This window comes from Drosophila bipectinata, chromosome 2L (assembly GCF_030179905.1).
Source record: "Drosophila bipectinata strain 14024-0381.07 chromosome 2L, DbipHiC1v2, whole genome shotgun sequence".
NCBI classification, from domain to species: Eukaryota; Metazoa; Arthropoda; class Insecta; order Diptera; family Drosophilidae; genus Drosophila; species Drosophila bipectinata.
The window spans coordinates 3,172,567-3,192,224 of NC_091736.1; the positions used below are offsets into that span (position 1 = coordinate 3,172,567).

Genomic DNA, 19,658 nt, shown 5'->3' on the forward strand with positions numbered 1-19,658 from the left:
TCATAGGTACTATTTCTATAGTAGAGACTATGCCTACCATTAAAACTGCATTTCTTTTATGTTGTGTACATTTTATTTATCAAAAAACTGGGTTTTGTTTTTGGTTTATGTTACATTAATTCCAACAGAGGCGCAAGACATTCTTCGTTCGTTGCTATGCAGGCAGTGGATACTCTTCTCGTCCTCTTATTATGAATTCCATTTAGTTTTTTGGCATGTGACACTTTGTGTTAGATTGCAACTCCACAGAAAATGGCACTTACTAGGTGGTTATGGTTGGTTTCGGTTTTGGTTTGATTTGTTTTTGGTTTGGATCGTTATCGTTATCGTGATAGGATAGCAATAGACTTAAGACAAAAATTTAACTGCTACTTAGTGGAAATCTATGGGGCGAGGGTGTCCTCGCGCGTGCGCCGACGGTATGTACGAGTGTCCCCTTGGCGGGCGTACTCGTTGTAGTTTTGGGGAGTTGGTCGCCTCTGGGCCTGGTTGTACCTTCCGCTGTAGTAGTTGCTGGGCGCCTGGGAGTACGGTTGCCGGTTGGCCTCGTAGGTGCGGTAGTTCGATCCAGCGGGGTTTCGTGGGTCAGAGCTCCAGCTGGAGCTTGTTGACCATGCGCCTGTATTGGATCCGGGGCTAGCATTAGAGCCGGGTCTATTGTTGGATGACCAGCTTGAACCGGATCCTGGGCTAGCATTGGATGACCAGCTTGAACCGGATCCTGGGCTAGGGTTGGATGACCAGCTTGAACCGGATCCAGGGCTAGGGTTGGATGACCAGCTTGAACCGGATCCAGGGCTAGGGTTGGATGACCAGCTAGAGCCAGCTCCTCCACTTCCACCAGCGTTGGATCTCGAAGACCAGCCAGAGCCAGAGCCAGTTCCGGATCCGGAATTGCCACCGGATCCTCCACCAGATGACCAACTTGAGCTAAAGCCAGGTCCTCCTTGGGAAGAACGTGATTCGCCGGCGGGCTCATAGCTCGATCCTGATGACCAAGACGAAGATGCCGTCTGGACCACACGGCGGGTTACAAAGGCGTCACCGCGACGACGGCAGACTGTGCACCTGTAAGTAAAATGATCTTAAAACATGTCCACTTTTCAGGATAACGGGGAAAAGACGCACCTGCTAATCTTGCTGGTCGGGTCGGCCTTCAGAGTCTGCTGGCGCGGCTTACTGAACTGATCCTGGTCCTCGATTACGGAGAGCCAGAAGGAAGCCAAAGCATCGTAGTAGTTGCACCGTCCATGGCCATGGCACTCAATCACCGGCTGAGCACGGAAGTCCTCCAAACAGGAGCCTGGAGAAACCAGGTCTTGACCGATTCCTCCAGTGTTATCCAAGGTGGTCTGAAAATGAGGTTGTTAAATACAATTTAAAAGGTAATTTCGGTTATGTCCTTACCATGTAGTAACTGTAACCAGTCCACATCTCCTCCCAGCCGCCAGGACATTCCGGAAGGCTCATGGATTGCGAGTGCAAGGCAATAACCCTCGTGGATGTCTCACAAACCGCGCAACTAAATTAAAAAAAAATAACAATTTTAAATCTAAGATGGAGGGTTTCTGTCTTACCGGGAAATGTATTTCATGAGGTCCTTGGACTCGATGGGGGCCATGGTCATCGGCATGGGCTCGGCGGTGGACAGCCACAAGCTGTCGTCGTTGTTCTGGGCGTAGTTGCACACGTTGTTCAGATCGCACAGCATGTACGGCATGGTGGTGAACTTCATCATGCAAGAGCCAGACTGACCAAGATCCTGGCCCACGGCACGACTGGCGGCAACGTTGCCGGAGAGGGAGTAGCCCTCCCACAACAGATTCGTGTTGGCGGGACACTGGGGTACGTTCACGGATTGCGAGTGGCGGGTGAAGATGAAGCCGCGGCTCTTTGGCGGCGGTGGTGGGGGAGCCGGGTCTCCGGGGGCTCCGGGCCTACCGGTGAGACCAGTGCGTCCAGTCAGACCTATAGCACCCTGGTCACCGCGAGGTCCTTGCGGTCCATCGGCACCAGTATAGCCTACTTCACCTTGATCACCGATATAGCCCTTAAGGCCTCTATAGCCGATGTATCCTTCCAATCCAGGAGCTCCGGCCTCGCCACGCTGTCCCTTAAAGCCATCTAGTCCGGGTTCGCCTCGGTCGCCTTGGCGAGCGAAGGAGTAAGAGAACGTCTCACCCGGCTCACCCTTAACGCCCGCCAGTCCGTCCACGCCGTCTACGCCGCCCCAGCCGATCTCTCCTGTGGGACCTCTGGGTCCCTGGGGTCCTTGGCGGCCGTACTGGCCAGGCCGACCGGGGTAGCCTGGCTCGCCCTTAAGTCCGTCGGGTCCAGGAGCTCCCTGGTAACCAACGTCACCAGTGTCACCCTGCGGGCCCCATACGGCAAAGCCGGGCTCTCCCTTCTGACCCTGCAGACCTTGACTACCGCGCTCTCCCTGAGATCCAGCCACTCCATACGAGCCTGGACGTCCGGGTGCTCCTGGCGCTCCCACATCACCTTGGGGTCCAGGTGGACCTTCGATCTCGGGTCCTCGGTGTCCGATTGCACCGTTCTCTCCGTACTCTCCCTGTTCACCCGGAGCTCCTTTCTGGCCCGGGCGTCCTGGGCGACCGGGACGTCCATCGTATCCTGCATCACCATCCAAGCCCCGTTCGGCCGATTGCGTCAGGCCTGGTAGACCTCGGTATCCTCTGTCACCTTGCACGCCCTTAAGTCCTGGACTACCATCTAATCCTGGATATCCGGCAACACCAATATCTCCTCGTTCGCCCTTTGCGCCTTGCAGGCCGATGAATCCGACTAGGCCGACATCACCCTTCTCGCCTTGAGCGCCTTGGAATCCTCGATCTCCGGGGAAGCCGCGGTACAGATAACGATCACCCAGGTTCTCCACGCGTCCGGGATAGCCTATTTCTCCTTCGTCGCCAGGCTCGCCTTGGGGACCCTGGATGCCGGGAGGGCCTTGAGGTCCTTGGTTTCCGGGAAGTCCCGTCAGTCCATAGATTCCATCGTCACCCTTCTCTCCCTTAGGACCGGTTGGTCCATCGGGTCCGCGTTCACCCACAGCGCCTTTAAGACCGTGAGCACCGTTGCGTCCACGATATCCGGGCACTCCTATAGCTCCCGGAGCACCGCGGATGCCAGGTTGACCAGCGAAGCCCTGGTCACCACGTTGTCCCTTCAGACCGTACCGACCAGGAAGACCATCTTGTCCCGGACTTCCAGGCTCTCCCTTGCGACCGATGGCACCTGCCAGGGGCTCGGGTGAATCACCAGGTTGTCCACGAAGACCCTTGGCTCCCGGAGCTCCTCTGTAGCCTTGTTGTCCAGGATAGCCTGGCTCACCGGCATCTCCCTTGATGCCGCTGTAAGCGGCAGCGCCCTTGATTCCAGGATAACCGGGTACACCTTGATCTCCACGCTCTCCCTTAATACCAGAGCGGCCAGGGGCTCCGGCATAGCCAAACGGTCCAACGTCACCAGTGAGACCTGTATTGAAAGGCATTAAGTTTTTGGGATTTGGAATTGTTGTATAAAGATGCAAGCTCACCTTTCGGACCCATTTCACCGACAGCTCCACGTGGTCCAATGTCACCTGGTCGACCGTCTGCTCCGATGTCGCCACGATCACCGTTCTCGCCGATCATTCCCGGCAATCCTCCAATACCGGGACTGCCGGGGAAGCCGGCAACTCCTGGGTTGCCTAGAGCTCCACGTAAGCCGGTCAAACCGATGCTGCCCTTTAGGCCATTCGCGCCGAAAGGACCTTGCCAGCCGACCTCTCCCTTCTGGCCCTTAGTGCCGTGAAGAGCGACGCTTCCGCTTCGACCAGGCTGACCCGCAGCTCCGGGCGGGCCGACCAAGTAGTCACCTTGTTGACCCTTATTGCCGGGAAGACCGGTCTGCCCGGTAGCGCCGTCAGGTCCCAACTCACCCTTCTGTCCCTTCTGGCCGCGAATGCCTGGAGGTCCGTACTGGCCAGCAACACCGACGTCTCCGGGATAGCCCTTCACACCCGGTCGACCGGATACACCTATCTCTCCGGGAATAACAGACTGTCCAGGCTCACCACGCTGGCCCTTGTAGCCAGGATTGCCGTTCGTGCCATCTTCACCATCCAAGCCGGGCTCTCCGGGAGCACCCTGCAGTCCATAGTCACCTTGGATTCCCGGATAGCCCTTGGATCCTATGGGTCCTTGGATCGTGGCACCCACCGGTCCTTGATCACCTAACTCGCCGTTGATTCCGATATCGCCTTCATCACCTTTTTGGCCTCGAATGCCGGGCAGGCCCGGGTATCCAAATTCACCACGATCACCCCTGTTGTCGTAAATCTCTCCGGGATGTGGCTCACCCTTGTCGCCCTTCAAGCCGCGTTCTCCATCGTCACCACGATCGCCGCGGCGTCCGTTGTAACCCGGTTCACCGACCAAATAAAGTTTAGGGATGGAGGGTGTGACACCGGGCTTACCATCGATTCCATTACGTCCGGGACGTCCATCAACTCCTTGCCTTCCAGTATCGCCGTAATCGCCACGCAGACCAGGTTCACCACGAGGACCTTGGCTGCCGTGGAAGCCGTTCAATCCCTGGTCACCATCCAATCCCTGCAATCCACGGGGACCGTCATCACCGTCATCACCTTGTGGGCCTTCCGCCAGAGTACCTATCCTTAATAGTGATCCTTTAGCACCTTTAGCTCCGGTCGCTCCAGGCTCACCGGGGATACCGGGGAGTCCACGAATACCTTTGAAACCGGTCTTACCGGGCCTGCCCTGCACTCCCTTCGGGCCACGTGCACCGGTGATACCGATCAAGCCGCGGTTGCCATGAATTCCTGGATAACCGGTGTCACCCTCCTGACCACGAGTACCCCGAGGTCCGGCATTACAGATGCCACAGTCGTCGCCTCGCAGACCCTTGTCACCGGGATAGCCGCGATATCCAGGCAAACCATCATCACCGGGACGGCCACGCAATCCTGGCGGACCCTGTGAACCGCGGGGACCCGTAATGTTGTAACCTTCGCCAGGCAGACCCTTGTCGCCGGGCAAGCCGACTTCTCCACGCTCGCCACGGTATCCATACTGTCCAGGCTGACCATCCAAACCGGGCTGTCCCTTTAGTCCGATCAGGTTGTAGCCAGAATCGCCACGCAGGCCGGTGCGACCGGGAGGTCCCGCCTCGCCAGGTGGGCCCTGAGGTCCGGGGGGACCCATGAAACCATAGTCACCAGCCTCTCCACGTTCGCTGCGTCCGGGAGGGCCGCGATTTCCGCTCAATCCCTCGTCTCCGGGCTGGCCAGCGGGTCCTTGGGGTCCGCGGCGTCCCTGCTTACCGGGCACTCCGTTCAATCCGCGTGGTCCCTCCGGTCCCAGATCACCCTGAGGGCCAATGGGGCCGGGTAGCGACTGGCTAAGAGTAGGGTCATAGATACCGGGTGGTCCTTGGGGTCCCTGGATGCCTGGCGTACCGTCGAAGCCGTCCTCACCCCTTTCACCGGGTCTGCCATCGGCTCCATTCAGTCCGTCGTAACCGGGGGCACCTTTACCGCCCTTAGGTCCGGGGTTACCAGACTCTCCATCCTTGCCGGGCTTGCCACGCTCTCCGGGCTCTCCATTATCACCTCGAATTCCGGGCAGTCCATTTCGTCCGGAGGGTCCGCGTTCTCCCTCCGGTCCTACAGGTCCATCCAAGCCACGCTTGCCCACGTATCCCTTGTAGCCCTTTTGGGACAAGTCTGTAGTCAATGCACCGGGCTCGCCCTCGCCGGGCTCACCCTTCTCGCCAGGTGTGCCCTGGTAGCTGTAGTTCGTCTCCAATGGCTCGCCAGTGTCGCCCTTGACGCCCTGGAAGCCGCGGTCTCCCTTCTCACCCTCCATGCCCGCGAAGCCGGTGTCACCTTTCTGGCCGCGATCGCCCTCGAATCCGGGCGGGCCTTGGGAGCCGTCGATACCGCGCTCGCCTCGGGTACCCTTGGTGCCCTTGGAATTGATGCCGCCCTCTCCGGCGTCACCAGGTGCTCCCGCGACACCAGGAGCTCCCATCTGACCCGGCTTTCCATTTTCGCCTGGTCTTCCGGGTTCACCCATTGATCCTGGACGTCCGTCGCAGCCGTCAATACCACGAGGTCCTGCAGGGCCATCCTCTCCGGGGATACCCTTCATAAATTATTTTTTTATTAGATGTTATAATTAAGTTAGTTTAAATATTAACTTACTCTATTGCCAGGAATACCGGGCTGTCCTTGTGGTCCACTCTCACCCTAAAATCATGTAATTAATAAGATGTTTTCCAATATATCCTCAAGAGCCACTTACACGATGTCCTTTTTCGCCTACTCCGCCGTATTCGCCAACGTCACCCTTCTCGCCAAGACGGCCGGGTGGTCCGTATGGTCCATTGTCTCCGTGGGCTCCCTCCAGTCCGATGACTCCAAAGGGTCCGATTGCGCCCTGTTTTCCTTTGATGCCTTTGCAGTCACATACCGTTGTGTTACATTCCTGGAATGGAGATCCCAAAGTGGTGTCAGTTGGACTTTTTTTTTCAAAATAAAACCTTAATTTATTGGGTATATCAGAAGGGGTACTCTCTTGATTGCCCCTGATTGGGACTCTTGTTTAGAGAATCAAAGTTGTCAGAATCAATTCGTTCTAGTTTCATTATTCTATCTATTTCCTAGGGACTTCTTAGATATGAGTTCTACCAGGAGTACCTATTAATACCCCTTTAAAATGACCTTCGACTCATAATAACTCATAATGCTCTGTGATTTCGTGAAATTCCTTCTCAAAACAAAAATCGGGGCCCGGGTTTAACCAGAAAATCAACAACAATAAAAATTGCAGTATTTCGCAGCTGCAGTTTCCCTGCTTTAATTGCACTGTTTCCGTTTGCAATGAGATAATCTTCTATAGTTTGCTTAGTCAATTGAGCGAGTGCATAGAACACGCTCAGTGGACCTCGCCCTGAAGTTGGCCCGAAGACTGATGGGGTCTGGGGCCCCCTGTCGGCGGTGTTGGCTTCACATTCAACGCATTTTTAACCCAATTAATGTGCAGCCATAAACAAAAATGCTAGCCATTATCTGGAATATTTCAAATTATGAACTCACTTCAAGATTCACTTTTTTGAGGTAGGTTGAAGTTGAACACCTTTTTGGCCATTTCGTAATATATTTATTTAATTTTTTCATGCCAGAATTCGTGGCTTATTGCGGCTTCCTCATTGATGTCAGAGCATAAACATCCTTAATTTGTTTTGTATATTAATAGAATTGACATAATTTCATGTTGGTTAAAAGTCGGAAAATTATGGCCTGCCTTCATTAAATGCTTTATATTCTGAATGTTTCTCCAAAAATAAAAAAACAATTTAAAGAATGAAAAAAAAAACTGCACACATGTTGCACGTATGTGTTGAGATTTTAGATTTTTTGTTGTATATTTTCTAAATACGTTTTTTGCATTTGAAAAATATATGTTTAATTGTTTGTTGGATGAAACAAATTAGTGTCAAATGTTTGGCCAATTTTCTGATTTACAAATAGCGAAAAATCTGTTTATGTGACTCAATGAGATTCCGGCAGCGACATCGCCCGGAGTTCAAAGCCCCAAAAAGCTGTGAAAAAAGGGGAAGAGACATCCTCCGCGAATGGATTCCCAGAAGTAAACTTTTGACTTGCAGGAGATCAAACCATCTGTTAACTAAATATTCACATCACCAAATCCAAAATCCCGAAACGAGAACGTGAAAAGTAAACAATACAAAAAAGCAAATGCTGAAAAACTAGAAAATTAAAAAAAAAAAAAGCTGAATAGAAGACTATGCGGTGAACCAAAAGATGCTATGATGTTTGTACCATCGAACTGAAGAATCAAGAAACTGCAGATACGAAAATAAAATCCAACGACCCCACCTCACATTGGGGGCGATGCAGGTGCAGAGAAACAATTGCACTCGATTGCTGGAAATACCAACTGTGCGAGAAACTGTGAGAAATATTGAAATGCTTTTATTAGCCAGCCAGAAGATTTGAAAAATATATGTACATACTTCCCGAGAAAGTAAGGCACATCGATCAAGTCTTTTGTTTCACACACAACACATTCCTTCAATTGAAATTGGCTTGGAAACCAAAAAAAATTAAAACACCATCGAATTTCATTCAATCAATTGCAAAATACAGAAACATAAGTAATCCTCAAGCTCGTATGACATGAAAATAAATTCAGAAAACATATATATTTTGTGAAGTGAAGTGAAGATTGTTGCGGTAACACGTTGAAAAGTGACAGCACTGCAATTTCCTTGAACTTGACACTGGGCAAGGCAATACTTGTGAATGCATATGTAAATATATGCTCTATATATATGTATACCCAGGCTCCATATATGGGCCACCGCCACTTCCATACATATTTATATTTTTTTTGTATTTTTTGGATGGCACCACCGCCAGACAACGCACTGCTGAGTGGCGTCGTTGAGGCAAGAGCCACTCAAAAAATGGGGGAAAGGGTTGGCTCTACTGTTTGATTGCCGCCAAAAAAAAAAAAAAAAATTGGAAAAAAAACTCAACTGCACTGTGCTTATTTCACATATGCACCCGATTCCGTTGATGTCAGCAAAGGAGCCACTGACTCTGGGAATATTTCCAAAAAAATTATATTATTCAAATTCCTGAATGGGCACGCGTTTTTGGTGAAATTACTTGAACAGGTTTAAGGTGTCTTTTATTTATTCACACAAAATGGGGAAAATATTTAATATTATGAGGTTTTTTCTTAGTTATAAAATATTTGGGGATCTAGCTAGGAGATAGAAAGCTATTTAAAATAGAGGATTTAGACATATTTAACCATCATCCTAAGATTCTTTGTCTATTCCCTTAATTTATTCTATATTTTTTTAAATTTTACTAACCTCAGGGTCTTATAATTAATTTATAACCTAGTAAAATGAGCTCTATATGTTTTTTTTTTTTAATTTTTCAAATTATAAATGTCTTAGAAGCCACATCTAAGTTTCACCTTCTAAGTATGCAATAGTTTTTTTTCCCAAAAATGAAACTCAAAGATTTGTGAATAAAGTAAATATAAATTAAAATAAAATCTTTTTTAAGAAAAAAATTATATTAAAACTATAATAAATTTGTTTAATTTTAAGTAAAAAATGTCATCCACCTAAATTAAAGACCTTAACCTTTTTTTCAAAAATAATTCCCAAAACCTAAAACTACAAACTCTGTTTAACCCAATTTACTAAAAATATATATATTTCAGAGCCTCAAAGAACCTGATATTTGTTAGCCAATATAGAACACCTGTTGCACCACTGTGTCTCGAAATTCTACCCATTGTCTGACCCAGTCCATACATATACACGGATATATGCACACTCTCGCGGAGGTAACTGGGAGGCGGTGAGTGTGTCAGTGGCGCGCACTTAAGCGCATTTGCAAATGTTAACGCCAATTGTCCCAGTTGCCGGTATTCCGCCCCACTACCCCAACCCATCTGAGGCAAATGCATAGTTTAAGGTCAAAGCTAGGCCTCCGCTAGAGATCCCCGGCCAGATGATATATACATATATCTGGCATATATCTATCTATCTGGCGCGACAATTGGGCACACCCACCCACGCTAATCGCCGGACTAGCGAAAATGCATATGAATGGCGGGACAGACAACGAGAGATGATGTTTCTCGGATCCACAATGCAAGTCCATTGGCCCCAGTCTGGGGTCCTGGTCTTGGGTATCCGATGACATTAGCCGGGGGTGCTAAGGCTATGTCTTTCCTTCGAAGTGCAAGCGATACCTTCTGGAGTTCTTGAGTTATTCAGGGAATGCAGAGCACAGCGAAACGTCTCTCGAAAGGGACGGGTTATTATCTAAAGAAAGAGTAGGCAAGATCGTCTGGTAATCTGGTGGTGGCCTGCCCTGCCCTGCCCTGCCCTGCCCGGATGTGGAATACAAAAATATTATAATTATAAGAATGTCATCATTAATATGCTGATAAGCCAGGACAGATTTTTTCAAGTCGAGCGCGAAAAGCATTATTTTAATTTGGCATTAAATTGTATACGATGTATACTATATAGAATATATGAATTATAAAAATAATCTTTCCATATTCCTTCATTGATGGACAAAGGGGTTATCTGTTGCAGACAAACCCACCATCAATTGTGGTCTTTGTTGCCAAGTCGGACAAGAATCCAAGGCTCGGAAACAGATACAGATACTAATTGTTAGTTTAAAAAATAGAGGATCCTTCGGTGCGTCAGAATTGACCCAATTCGCCAAGTCGAACAACACGCGCCATCAATCAAGACCATTTTCCCCATGGCTGGGGATTGGAGTGGGGGACTTGCAGCAGTGGCATCTCGGCAGCAATAACAAAAACAAATCAGTTGTAAAATATGCCTCATAAACGTTTTGAAAACGGCATGCAACAATGAAAGCACGAATGTAAAATTATGTAGTAGACCTGGTTATGCTGACTGTGAGTTTTCCCAAAAAAATATATGATCTGTGGCTAAGAAAACTTTCAAATATTATTATTATTAGTAAATATATTATTAGTAAATATAATTAACTACAACTAAATAATTCAGGTGGTTAAATAACCTCTTAAAGAACCATTTATTTTAGAAACATTCATATGTTTTATTAAAAATATTTCCATATGCATTCCATTTCCATTTCGAATTCAAAACCCATTTCCAAAAAATTACCTTTAAGGAATGTATGGTTATAGCCTTTAGGTCGCAATCGACTTCAAAAAACTTTTAGTAGCTCACTTCCCATAAAAGTATTTCATTGAGCATGTAACCCAATTGCAGCTTGCAACATTCCAGGCCACAGAGATGACTCATGCGATCAGTCCAACAGCCCCCCATTGTGGGGCATTAGTACAGGGTAGCAGTATAAAAATTAAATATGGGGCAACATATGAGCAACGTGTGATTGACATGAAAAGAGTCAGACCCCCCTATCTCACCGCTCACCACCCCGCCGAGAGCATAATGAATGCACATCTGGACGGGCGCACTTGCAGCATGACATCATTTTTTTTTGCATTCGCTTGACATCGTATGGAAAAAGATACAGAACTTGGGAGTACACATATGGAATATGGAATATGGAATATGTGGGGAACCCACCCACGCACTCCTCCAAGGAGGTCCACAAATGAGCAAAACAATCGCAGTTGGGCCATTTAAGTACTAGGTTACGGCATCATTGCACATAATTGTTTGGACACAAGCCTGACAGATGATAATTAATTGCCGGCCACTCGAATTAACATTGAAATTGATGGACATGGAGCTGTCAAAACGATCGCCTACAAATTGGCGATAAGGAAGCGCCGCCTGATTAATATGACCTGAACATTGCACCTTTTTTCTAACAAATAATATATAAAGTAAACTACATTTAAAATAGATGGTTTCATCAGCATTTTTAGATTAATTGTTTGTAAAATGAAGGGGTTATACCTATATATTTAAATTATTATGTCACATCCTTTCAAAACTAATGTTTTCGGCAGTTCTTGATGGAAATTATACTTTTTTCAAGCTAGAATGGAAGATAAAGGCTGATGTTTTGATTGGTAACCATTATAAGGAAATAAAACTGTTAATATTAGTGTAGAGCCGATAATCTTGTATGGTCTTTTACTTTTTATACCCTTGCAGAGGGTATTATAATTTTGGTCAAAAGTGTGCAACGCAGTGAAGGAGACATCTCCGACCCTATAAAGTATATATATTCTTGATCAGGATCACCTCCTGAGTTGATATAAGCATGTCCGTCTGTCCGTCTGTCCGTCTGTCCGTCTGTCCGTCTGTCCGTCTGTCTGTCCGTCTGTCTGTTTCTACGCAAACTAGTCTCTCAGTTTTAAAGCTATCGACTTGAAACTTTGCACACACCCTTCTTTCCTTTGCACGCAGTATATAAGTCGGAACGGCCCGGATCGGCCGACTATATCATATAGCTGCCATATAACTGATTGATCGGAAATGGTATAACTTTGATGTTTTTAGAGTTAGAGAGTTCAAATTTGACATGAGAGCTATTTTTGGCAAAATAATACGACATGCCAAATTTCGTAAGGATCGGCCGACTATATCCTATAGCTGCCATATAACTGAACGATCGGAAATGACCCAACTTTCGTGTTTTTGAAGATAGAAAGCTGGAACTTGGTACAGATTATATATTTGGTCAGTTAATCCGACCTACCAAATTTCATTAGGATCGGCCGACTATATCCTATAGCTGCCATATAACTGAACGATCGGTAATGGTTTTTGGTAGAAATACCAACTTTGGTATTTTTGAAGATAGAAGTTTGGGACTTTTTTTAGATTTTGTATTGTAATAAATTTGATTATATATTCCTATTCCCATAAGGATCGGCCAACTATATCCGATGTTTGCGATATATATCCGGTTTTAACTGCAAGGGTATATAAACTTCGGCTCCGCCCGAAGTTAGCATTCCTTTCTTGTTTTTTACTATTTTTCATCATTTTCTAGTATCCTTCCCTTATATATATAGGAAGGAAGTTATAATATTATAAAAATGATATATGAGTTTCCCAGATTTTCTCCCAGGTATGGAAAAGTAGAATTCATATTGCAGTTAATAGTTTCTTTGATAGTTATCTTTTATAGTGGAATATAAATTATAAGGATTATAGAGGAACCAAAAATTTCCCAGGCTTAATAGTTCTTATACTTTTTCCTAAGCCCCTCAAAAACCCTTCCTATAAAGTTAAGATTTAAGATCCCTCTGCAAGGGTATAAAAATGGTAAGAATTATAAAGAAAGCAAAGTCCTCTATGGGTTCTAAACTTTTTTAATTTTTCTCCATAAAATTTTGCACTAAAATCCATCTAGTTTATTAAACCCAATAAAAAATCGTCGAGTTATCAACGAAATGGCTATCTTTTTCAATTTTCTGCCAATAATTTAGGCAATCAAAAGTCTGGAAAGTCAACTTAGAGAGCTGGTCTCTGGGTGAAATGTGTACAAATAAAGCTAATTTATTTTTAGCCATGACGTTTGCTTTTTGAAATGGAATCTCAGCAACGGACACACAGCCACCGACAGTCTTTATTAAAGTGTATAGTGTGTCTAAATATATGTATAAAGTTCAGCTGCTCTAATGAATATCAATTCCATAAGCCTGGACCGTCTGTCCGTCTGTCCCTCTGACTGAGTGCCAAGTAGTACTGATAACATGGCAAAAGGAGAACAACGAGCTGCAGTTATGAGACAGATGACTGATAACCCAATTTCATGAGTTTCTTCAGCACTTGCTCATAAATAATCGTTTCAATTTACAAAATTCATTACAGCGACGACGACTGCTACTAAGTGGTCCTCCATCCATATCACTCATACAACATGTTGTACGTTCTATGTATGTATATCCATCACACACATATTCTCAACTTAAAGAGACTTCGCATAATTTCCGCATTCAGTTGCAGATAAATAAATAATTGAGTCAAATTGAAATGCAACTCGCCAAACAATTCTACTCAAGCACGCAAATAAACTTTCACAAAGACTCCAACCCATAAGATGATGATCATTGTTGTTCCAGCCCCTGCTGTTGTTGTTGTTGTTCTTGGGCGGTCCAGTCGAGTCCAGACCAGAGTGTTAATTCCCCATTTGGCCCCGCTCTGTCTGGGCGATCCCACTGGTCAGTGATTTATGCCTGAGTCGGGTCAGTTCTGATCAGGATCTCTTCTGGTATAAGCAACAAGAGCCAAAGTCCCTCAAGAAATTGAAATTGTAGATGATCGAGAAAAAGGGGAGGAGTAATGGGTTGAAGAGAAAAATTAGGAATAAGAATTATTTTTGATTTTAATTATTTTTCATTTAATCGTAAATCTCTGCATCCAAAACTTCTCCAATATTTTGTTTATAATTTTTTTTTCTTGTTTACCCTATTTTTCTCTCAGTGCATCAGGAAAGTTTCTAAAACATGGCGAGAGCAGAAGCAGCCTCCGCCGTTTGCAGAAGCAACAACAAACAATCGAGCAACTTTCAATTCCAATTTGAAATGGTGCAGAACGTCAAAAGATTGCCGCATCCCCCTCCCTCGGTTTCCGCAGCCCCAACGGCAGTCCCCCTGAGAAAAACCCTTCACCGATCACTTAAGTTGCTAATTGTCGGCACTCTCACTCACACACCCACACACACACACTCAAACCAATACTCAAAAGCACACTTATGCTCAGACAATAACGGCATTTCCATATATAGCAGCGAGAACAAGTGCACTGGAAGCTGCAGGAGGAATAAAGAAAGGGGAGACTCAAAGAGCCGATTTGAATACAAAGTGGGGATGGGAGGGGACGGAGAGGATGGGCAGCCGCTGATAAAGGCAATTTATCAATAATTCATTCATAGAAAAGCAACAGCCTCAGCTGCAGTTGAAGAAGTTTACTGGGTCTCTCTGGCCTGTGTCAGTGCTCTCACTTGTTGGGGCTGGCTCTCTTAGACTTTAGCCTGCAAGCTGCTCTTAAATAATGGCCGATTGTTATTCTTCTCAGCGGAAAAGGAAATCATTTGAGCCGCCAACTGCTTGCAAAATAGTTTGAGAAGCGCTGCTCGATGATGGTTAACTGAATTGGTAGGTAATTTTTAAAGATTTAGGTTACTAAAGGTAAATACTCTTTAATTATTTTAATTAATAATAATAAAAACATGGAAAAAAGAGACCTAAGTTCTATTTCTTGATAAGCTACATTGTAATTTGCTTTTAATAAAACATTACTAATAAGGAAGCAATTCACTAGCACTTCCTGCTGTTAATCTTAAGTTTTACAATGTCAGGTTTTTGACTCATTTTTTTTTATCTGAGTTGTAATTTTAATAAAAAAAAAGAACCATTTTTCAATATTAATAAATGCCGTTTTTCCCCAAAGGGTAACTAAAACGACAGTAGCAAATGAAATCAAGTTTATTAACGTTTTGCGGTTTTGTCTTCCAACTCCAGGCCACAAGACCTGGGGAGCTGGGGAGCTCTCACCCGGAATCGGGGAGTTGGGGCAATTGGGGTCTAACTGAGCCAGGGCCCATGGCATTGACCACGTAACCGAGTGCGAAAAGAAGTGCGAATCAAATTACTGGAGTTGTCAAACGAGCTGCACACATTTGTGACGGATTTATGATGCCAAACACGTGAGCGATGTAGATCCAAAGTAGATCCCATGAATTGAGTGCACAGAAATTATGAAAAATTATTGTTTGAAAATCATCGAATGAGCCTGAAAGCATTAGCCTGAACGGCAACTTGAAAACGGGCAAAAGTCAGGCCAAATCCAGTGATAGCCTCTGGGCCTGTTGGCGACACTGTTCGAGTTCTATTTTCTAAATTAGAATCTTGAAACTCATGTCGCAATCAGCGAAACATGCTATCAATGCCTCAATGTCGCCAACATAGCAATAAGTCTAATTAAATTTGTAGATCAGCGGGCAGCAGCCCATTTATAAGGCTGATAAGCTCAAATCTAAAAGTAGGCGCCGCCGGCATGTGTTCCATTTTTTTAATCCCTGCTCTTACGAAATCTATTCGAGCCAAAAAAAACGCCTTTATCATCACAAAGTGTCAAAAAACGGAAACAATTTAATTATGATTAATTATTTATATAAACAAAAGTTCAGTGCTTGAGTTAAAGTGTCTGAAAATTAAAATTTTGTGACTTTGAGTTTTACAAGCAGTTTACAAAAACCATTGCCTACACGTGGGGGCAGCTATTTAGGGGGATAAGTTTGGCAACTTTGTTGAATTCTATTTAAAACATTTCTAAAGCGACTGATTATTAACAAATCGTTGTCTTACAATTATCAACTATAATTAAATTTAATTGCTAACCGGAAACGTTCAATGGCAGAATCGTATGGTCAAAAAATCAAATAATTTGTAGATTAGTAGAGGTTATCGCTCATTATTATCGCTGACCTGGGTGACCTACTGAAATAGGTTCGCAAAATAAGTTAATGACATAATCCGTCCCCGAACCCGGCGGTACCCGATTGAACCCACCAAGTCCCCAAGATTATCTCCCAAAAGGCAAAGAGTTGCAACAGAATCCGCCGGAAATGTGAAATATACGAAGGAGTGCAATATTTCACAATAACAATAGCTGTAATGATTAAGAGTTGAGTACTGCAAGTTGACCTAATTTTAGTGACTTGTTGATAATTTTTAAATAAAAAATAAATAAAAATAATAATTTAATGAATTTGTGTTTTTAGTATTTTTTAAAACACCTTTAAAGTGTACTGCAGTGTCAATTTTATGTTAACTAATTAAAAATATTACTGCATTTAATTTTTAATAAAAATCTGAAATCAGAATCATCTTACAGTTTGACAAGCTCTTTGAATACTAGAAACTTTGAGTAGGAAATGTTTCCCCAAGTTTCCTACAGTTTTAAAAGCATTGTTAATTTTAGGAATTTTTTAAAAACTTATATTTGAACTATATATTTTGGTTTTATAAACTTAACCCTTTGATCTAAGACTTACCTTCTTTGCCTCCGCAAAGGACACAACGCTGGCCAGCAATACAACGGCGCCCAGCAGACCCGAGAGATGCCGTAGATCTCTGGGTAACATCTTCGATAGGTCCTTTGGTCCTAGCCACAAACTTTATTTTGTCTCACTTTCCGACTCTCTCTCTGTCTGACTCTCTCTCAACACACACACGATACTGCGAACGAAATAAACATTAAGTTAGGAAGATTTTGAAAATTTCAAAAAATTAACAATAATATATAAGAATTATTAGTTAAAAAACCGTTTGAAAATAATTTAGTGGAAAAATGTAAATGAAACTAACAGAAAACGCTGATTTGCTGCTGCTGCGATCGTCGGGCACAGCACACTCCCCACATGTGGAGATCGTCAAGCGTTCGAAGTGGAAGTGTTACTAAACACGAGCCCCGCCAAAGAAATTCGAATTCGTTGCCCGCTCGCCACGATCGTCGCCGTTCGTGCAACCGATTGTCGTTCGGCCCACTAATACACTCCCACTGCGAGCTTTTCGATGTGTGGGTGCGACGGCACAGGCCAGGGACAGGCCCGGATGGAAAATAAAAAAAAATGGTGCGAGAGGAGGTGGGGCTGTATGAATTTAGCACTTTGCCGCCTTGAAACGAGGAAATGGGGATTGGAGCACGGAGCCAGCTAACCGAATCAAAGCTGCCCGGTTCGAGCCACTTGTTCTTTCGGGGCATATAGATTCTATTTCCCATTTTGGGTTCTAATACCCACTATAAACAGGGGTATAATGTTGTGTTAACATATATTTTTATATTTTATTTAAATAGGAATGGATAAGGATTCACTTTTTTAAGATTTTGCTATTTTGACAAAGTTTTACATTCTTTTGTAGAAACTTAAAGTTGGAAAGACAGCATACATTTATTTCACATTTCTGGTCTGGTATCCTTTTTGTATTTCATGTCTTCCACAATAATAAACTTTCTTCTATCCTATCTTCTATCTATCCATATTTCTATCTTCTATCTTTTAAAATTTAAATATTATAACTTTTCATCTCTTAGTTAGTTAGTGAATCTAGGGACCAACATATATATTTTGTCCGAGTTTTGGTTATAATAACTAAACAAATAAATATTGGCATATAATTTTCATTTTTAAGCTTAACCATATTTTTGACATATGTCTAATAACCATGCATTCAAAATAATGTAAAACTTAAGTAATATTTGAATTTTCAAACCAAAATAAATTTTTAAATTCATAAAATTTAAAATACTATTTTTACAAAAATGTCAACTTAGATTTGTTGTAAACTTTTTTCATTGCAATTTTTGGTAGCCTCTTTTTATAAAAGGTCTTAACAATTTTTAGCTTCTTAAATACTTTAATATATAAAATAAATCCTTTAAAATATTTTTTTCTAAAAGACTATGTTTGAAAACAATTCTATAGCTACAAATATTAATATATTTGTAAATATTATTACCATTATTACCATTTTAAGGATATAAGAATCGCCAAAATTATGGATATTAAAGTCATGGGTGTGTTTTATTTAAGAAATATCTTTCCAATTCAACAATATATGCTTTTTACGAGGTATGGTAAAGTTTCTATTGTGTTCTATAACATTATGAAATAAATTTCTAATTTTGAACCTACATAGTTCTTTAAAAAAACGGGTATTTTCAAGTCTCAATACCAAACAATATAATTCCTAGTGGTTTCAATTTAGTAATGCTTGTTTGTTTGTCCCGACTCTCGTGATTAGGTTAAGGCTTTTTCATTTAGTACTATATACCATATGTGGAGCTGATAAGACGGATAATACGACTGCGTATTTCCTGTTAGAAAAATCTCCAAGTCGTTTGTACTTACTTGCCAAGCCTGTATTGCCAAGCTTCAATAAAATTCTACGCAGATTTACAAAAATAGAATCTTTCGAAATTCAAGCTTGATTTCGGGTTTTGGGGTCGATCGTATTTTGAAATGGTTGTTTTGATAGGACAACCCAGACAAGGTTTGACCCACTTGGGCAAGAGTAGTGTATGGGAAAGTCGGATATGACCTAGTGGCCTAAATAGATAGTTTTTGAGGAAGTTGCTCAGATTAGGGAGAAGTAGGTTCAGCCTTGGTGGGCTTTAGAAATCATCGGATGTGCTATATACAGGAGAACGTGAACTCAACGTGAAATTTTAATATTTCTTAATAAGCTTATAATTTACTAATATTAGTTTTAAAATAATAAATATGTTTAAAACCTAAACTATTGGTATAAATATTTTTTAAAGATCTAATCCGTTCGTAGCTAAAGTATTTATATTTCAAAAATCGACATCCCTTTATCTTCTATATTTAACATATTTTGTTTACAATACATGGATAGTAAGGAAACCTAACCCTTCTTAAACTGTTTTTTAAATATTTTATCTTATAGTATTATATAATATTATATATTAACACAAACTTTAATAAAACCCTATATATTTTTTTTTGCCAAAAAGTATCAAAGTCAAAAAATAGGCCTTATTTTAATCATTCCTTTAAAAGATCATGGACCTTTAAAACGGATTTGATAACAAGTATTGGAATTCCCCAAGATTATATTAAAATAATAAATTAACGAGTTTTGACCGATGGTTTTTGACCTATTATGACCCTTAAAAATACAGTCTGATATATTAAAAAAAATATTTAAAAAAAATATATAAATAATGTACAAAAATAGGAACTTCGATATCACGTCGAATAGATTAAGTGCGAGTTCCAAAACCTTAAAAATGAAAACCTTGGAATTCCTTAGACTGTATGCCAAAAATAAGCATTAGCATTAGCTTTGGGTCCCCGGAGCTGGAACCACAGCAGGGGCGGCATCAAAACGGAAACCATGTGCCCGATCTCAGGGCGAGGGCTATCAGCTATTAAGACGGCGGAGCTGGGATCTTGTATGTGGAAGCTGGGAACTGGTAGCTGGATGATGGAAGATGGAGCTTGGGGAAGGTGTTCCGGGGGCAGTGTGAGCAGTGACTGGGATTGCTTTTATTGAGCAACTTAAGGCGCATGTCGCACACATATCAACCACAACAACCGGGTGGTGGAGTGGGGTGGAACG

General features: G+C 43.4%; 1 protein-coding gene across 1 annotated transcript; it reads right to left on the minus strand.

Moving 5' to 3' along the window:
• Nucleotides 1-50: 50 nt before the first annotated feature.
• On the minus strand, nt 51-16,993 carry vkg (Collagen alpha-1(IV) chain viking). Its single transcript, XM_017240071.3, has 9 exons — nt 16,881-16,993; nt 16,568-16,751; nt 6,327-6,509; nt 6,227-6,271; nt 3,557-6,167; nt 1,578-3,495; nt 1,408-1,522; nt 1,129-1,352; nt 51-1,068 (listed from the first exon to the last, which is right to left on the minus strand). The coding sequence occupies exons 2-9, from the start codon at nt 16,655-16,657 to the stop codon at nt 384-386; spliced, it is 5,871 nt and encodes a 1,956-aa protein (XP_017095560.3). The 5' UTR covers nt 16,658-16,751; nt 16,881-16,993; the 3' UTR covers nt 51-383.
• Between the last annotated feature and the right edge of the window lie 2,665 nt (nt 16,994-19,658).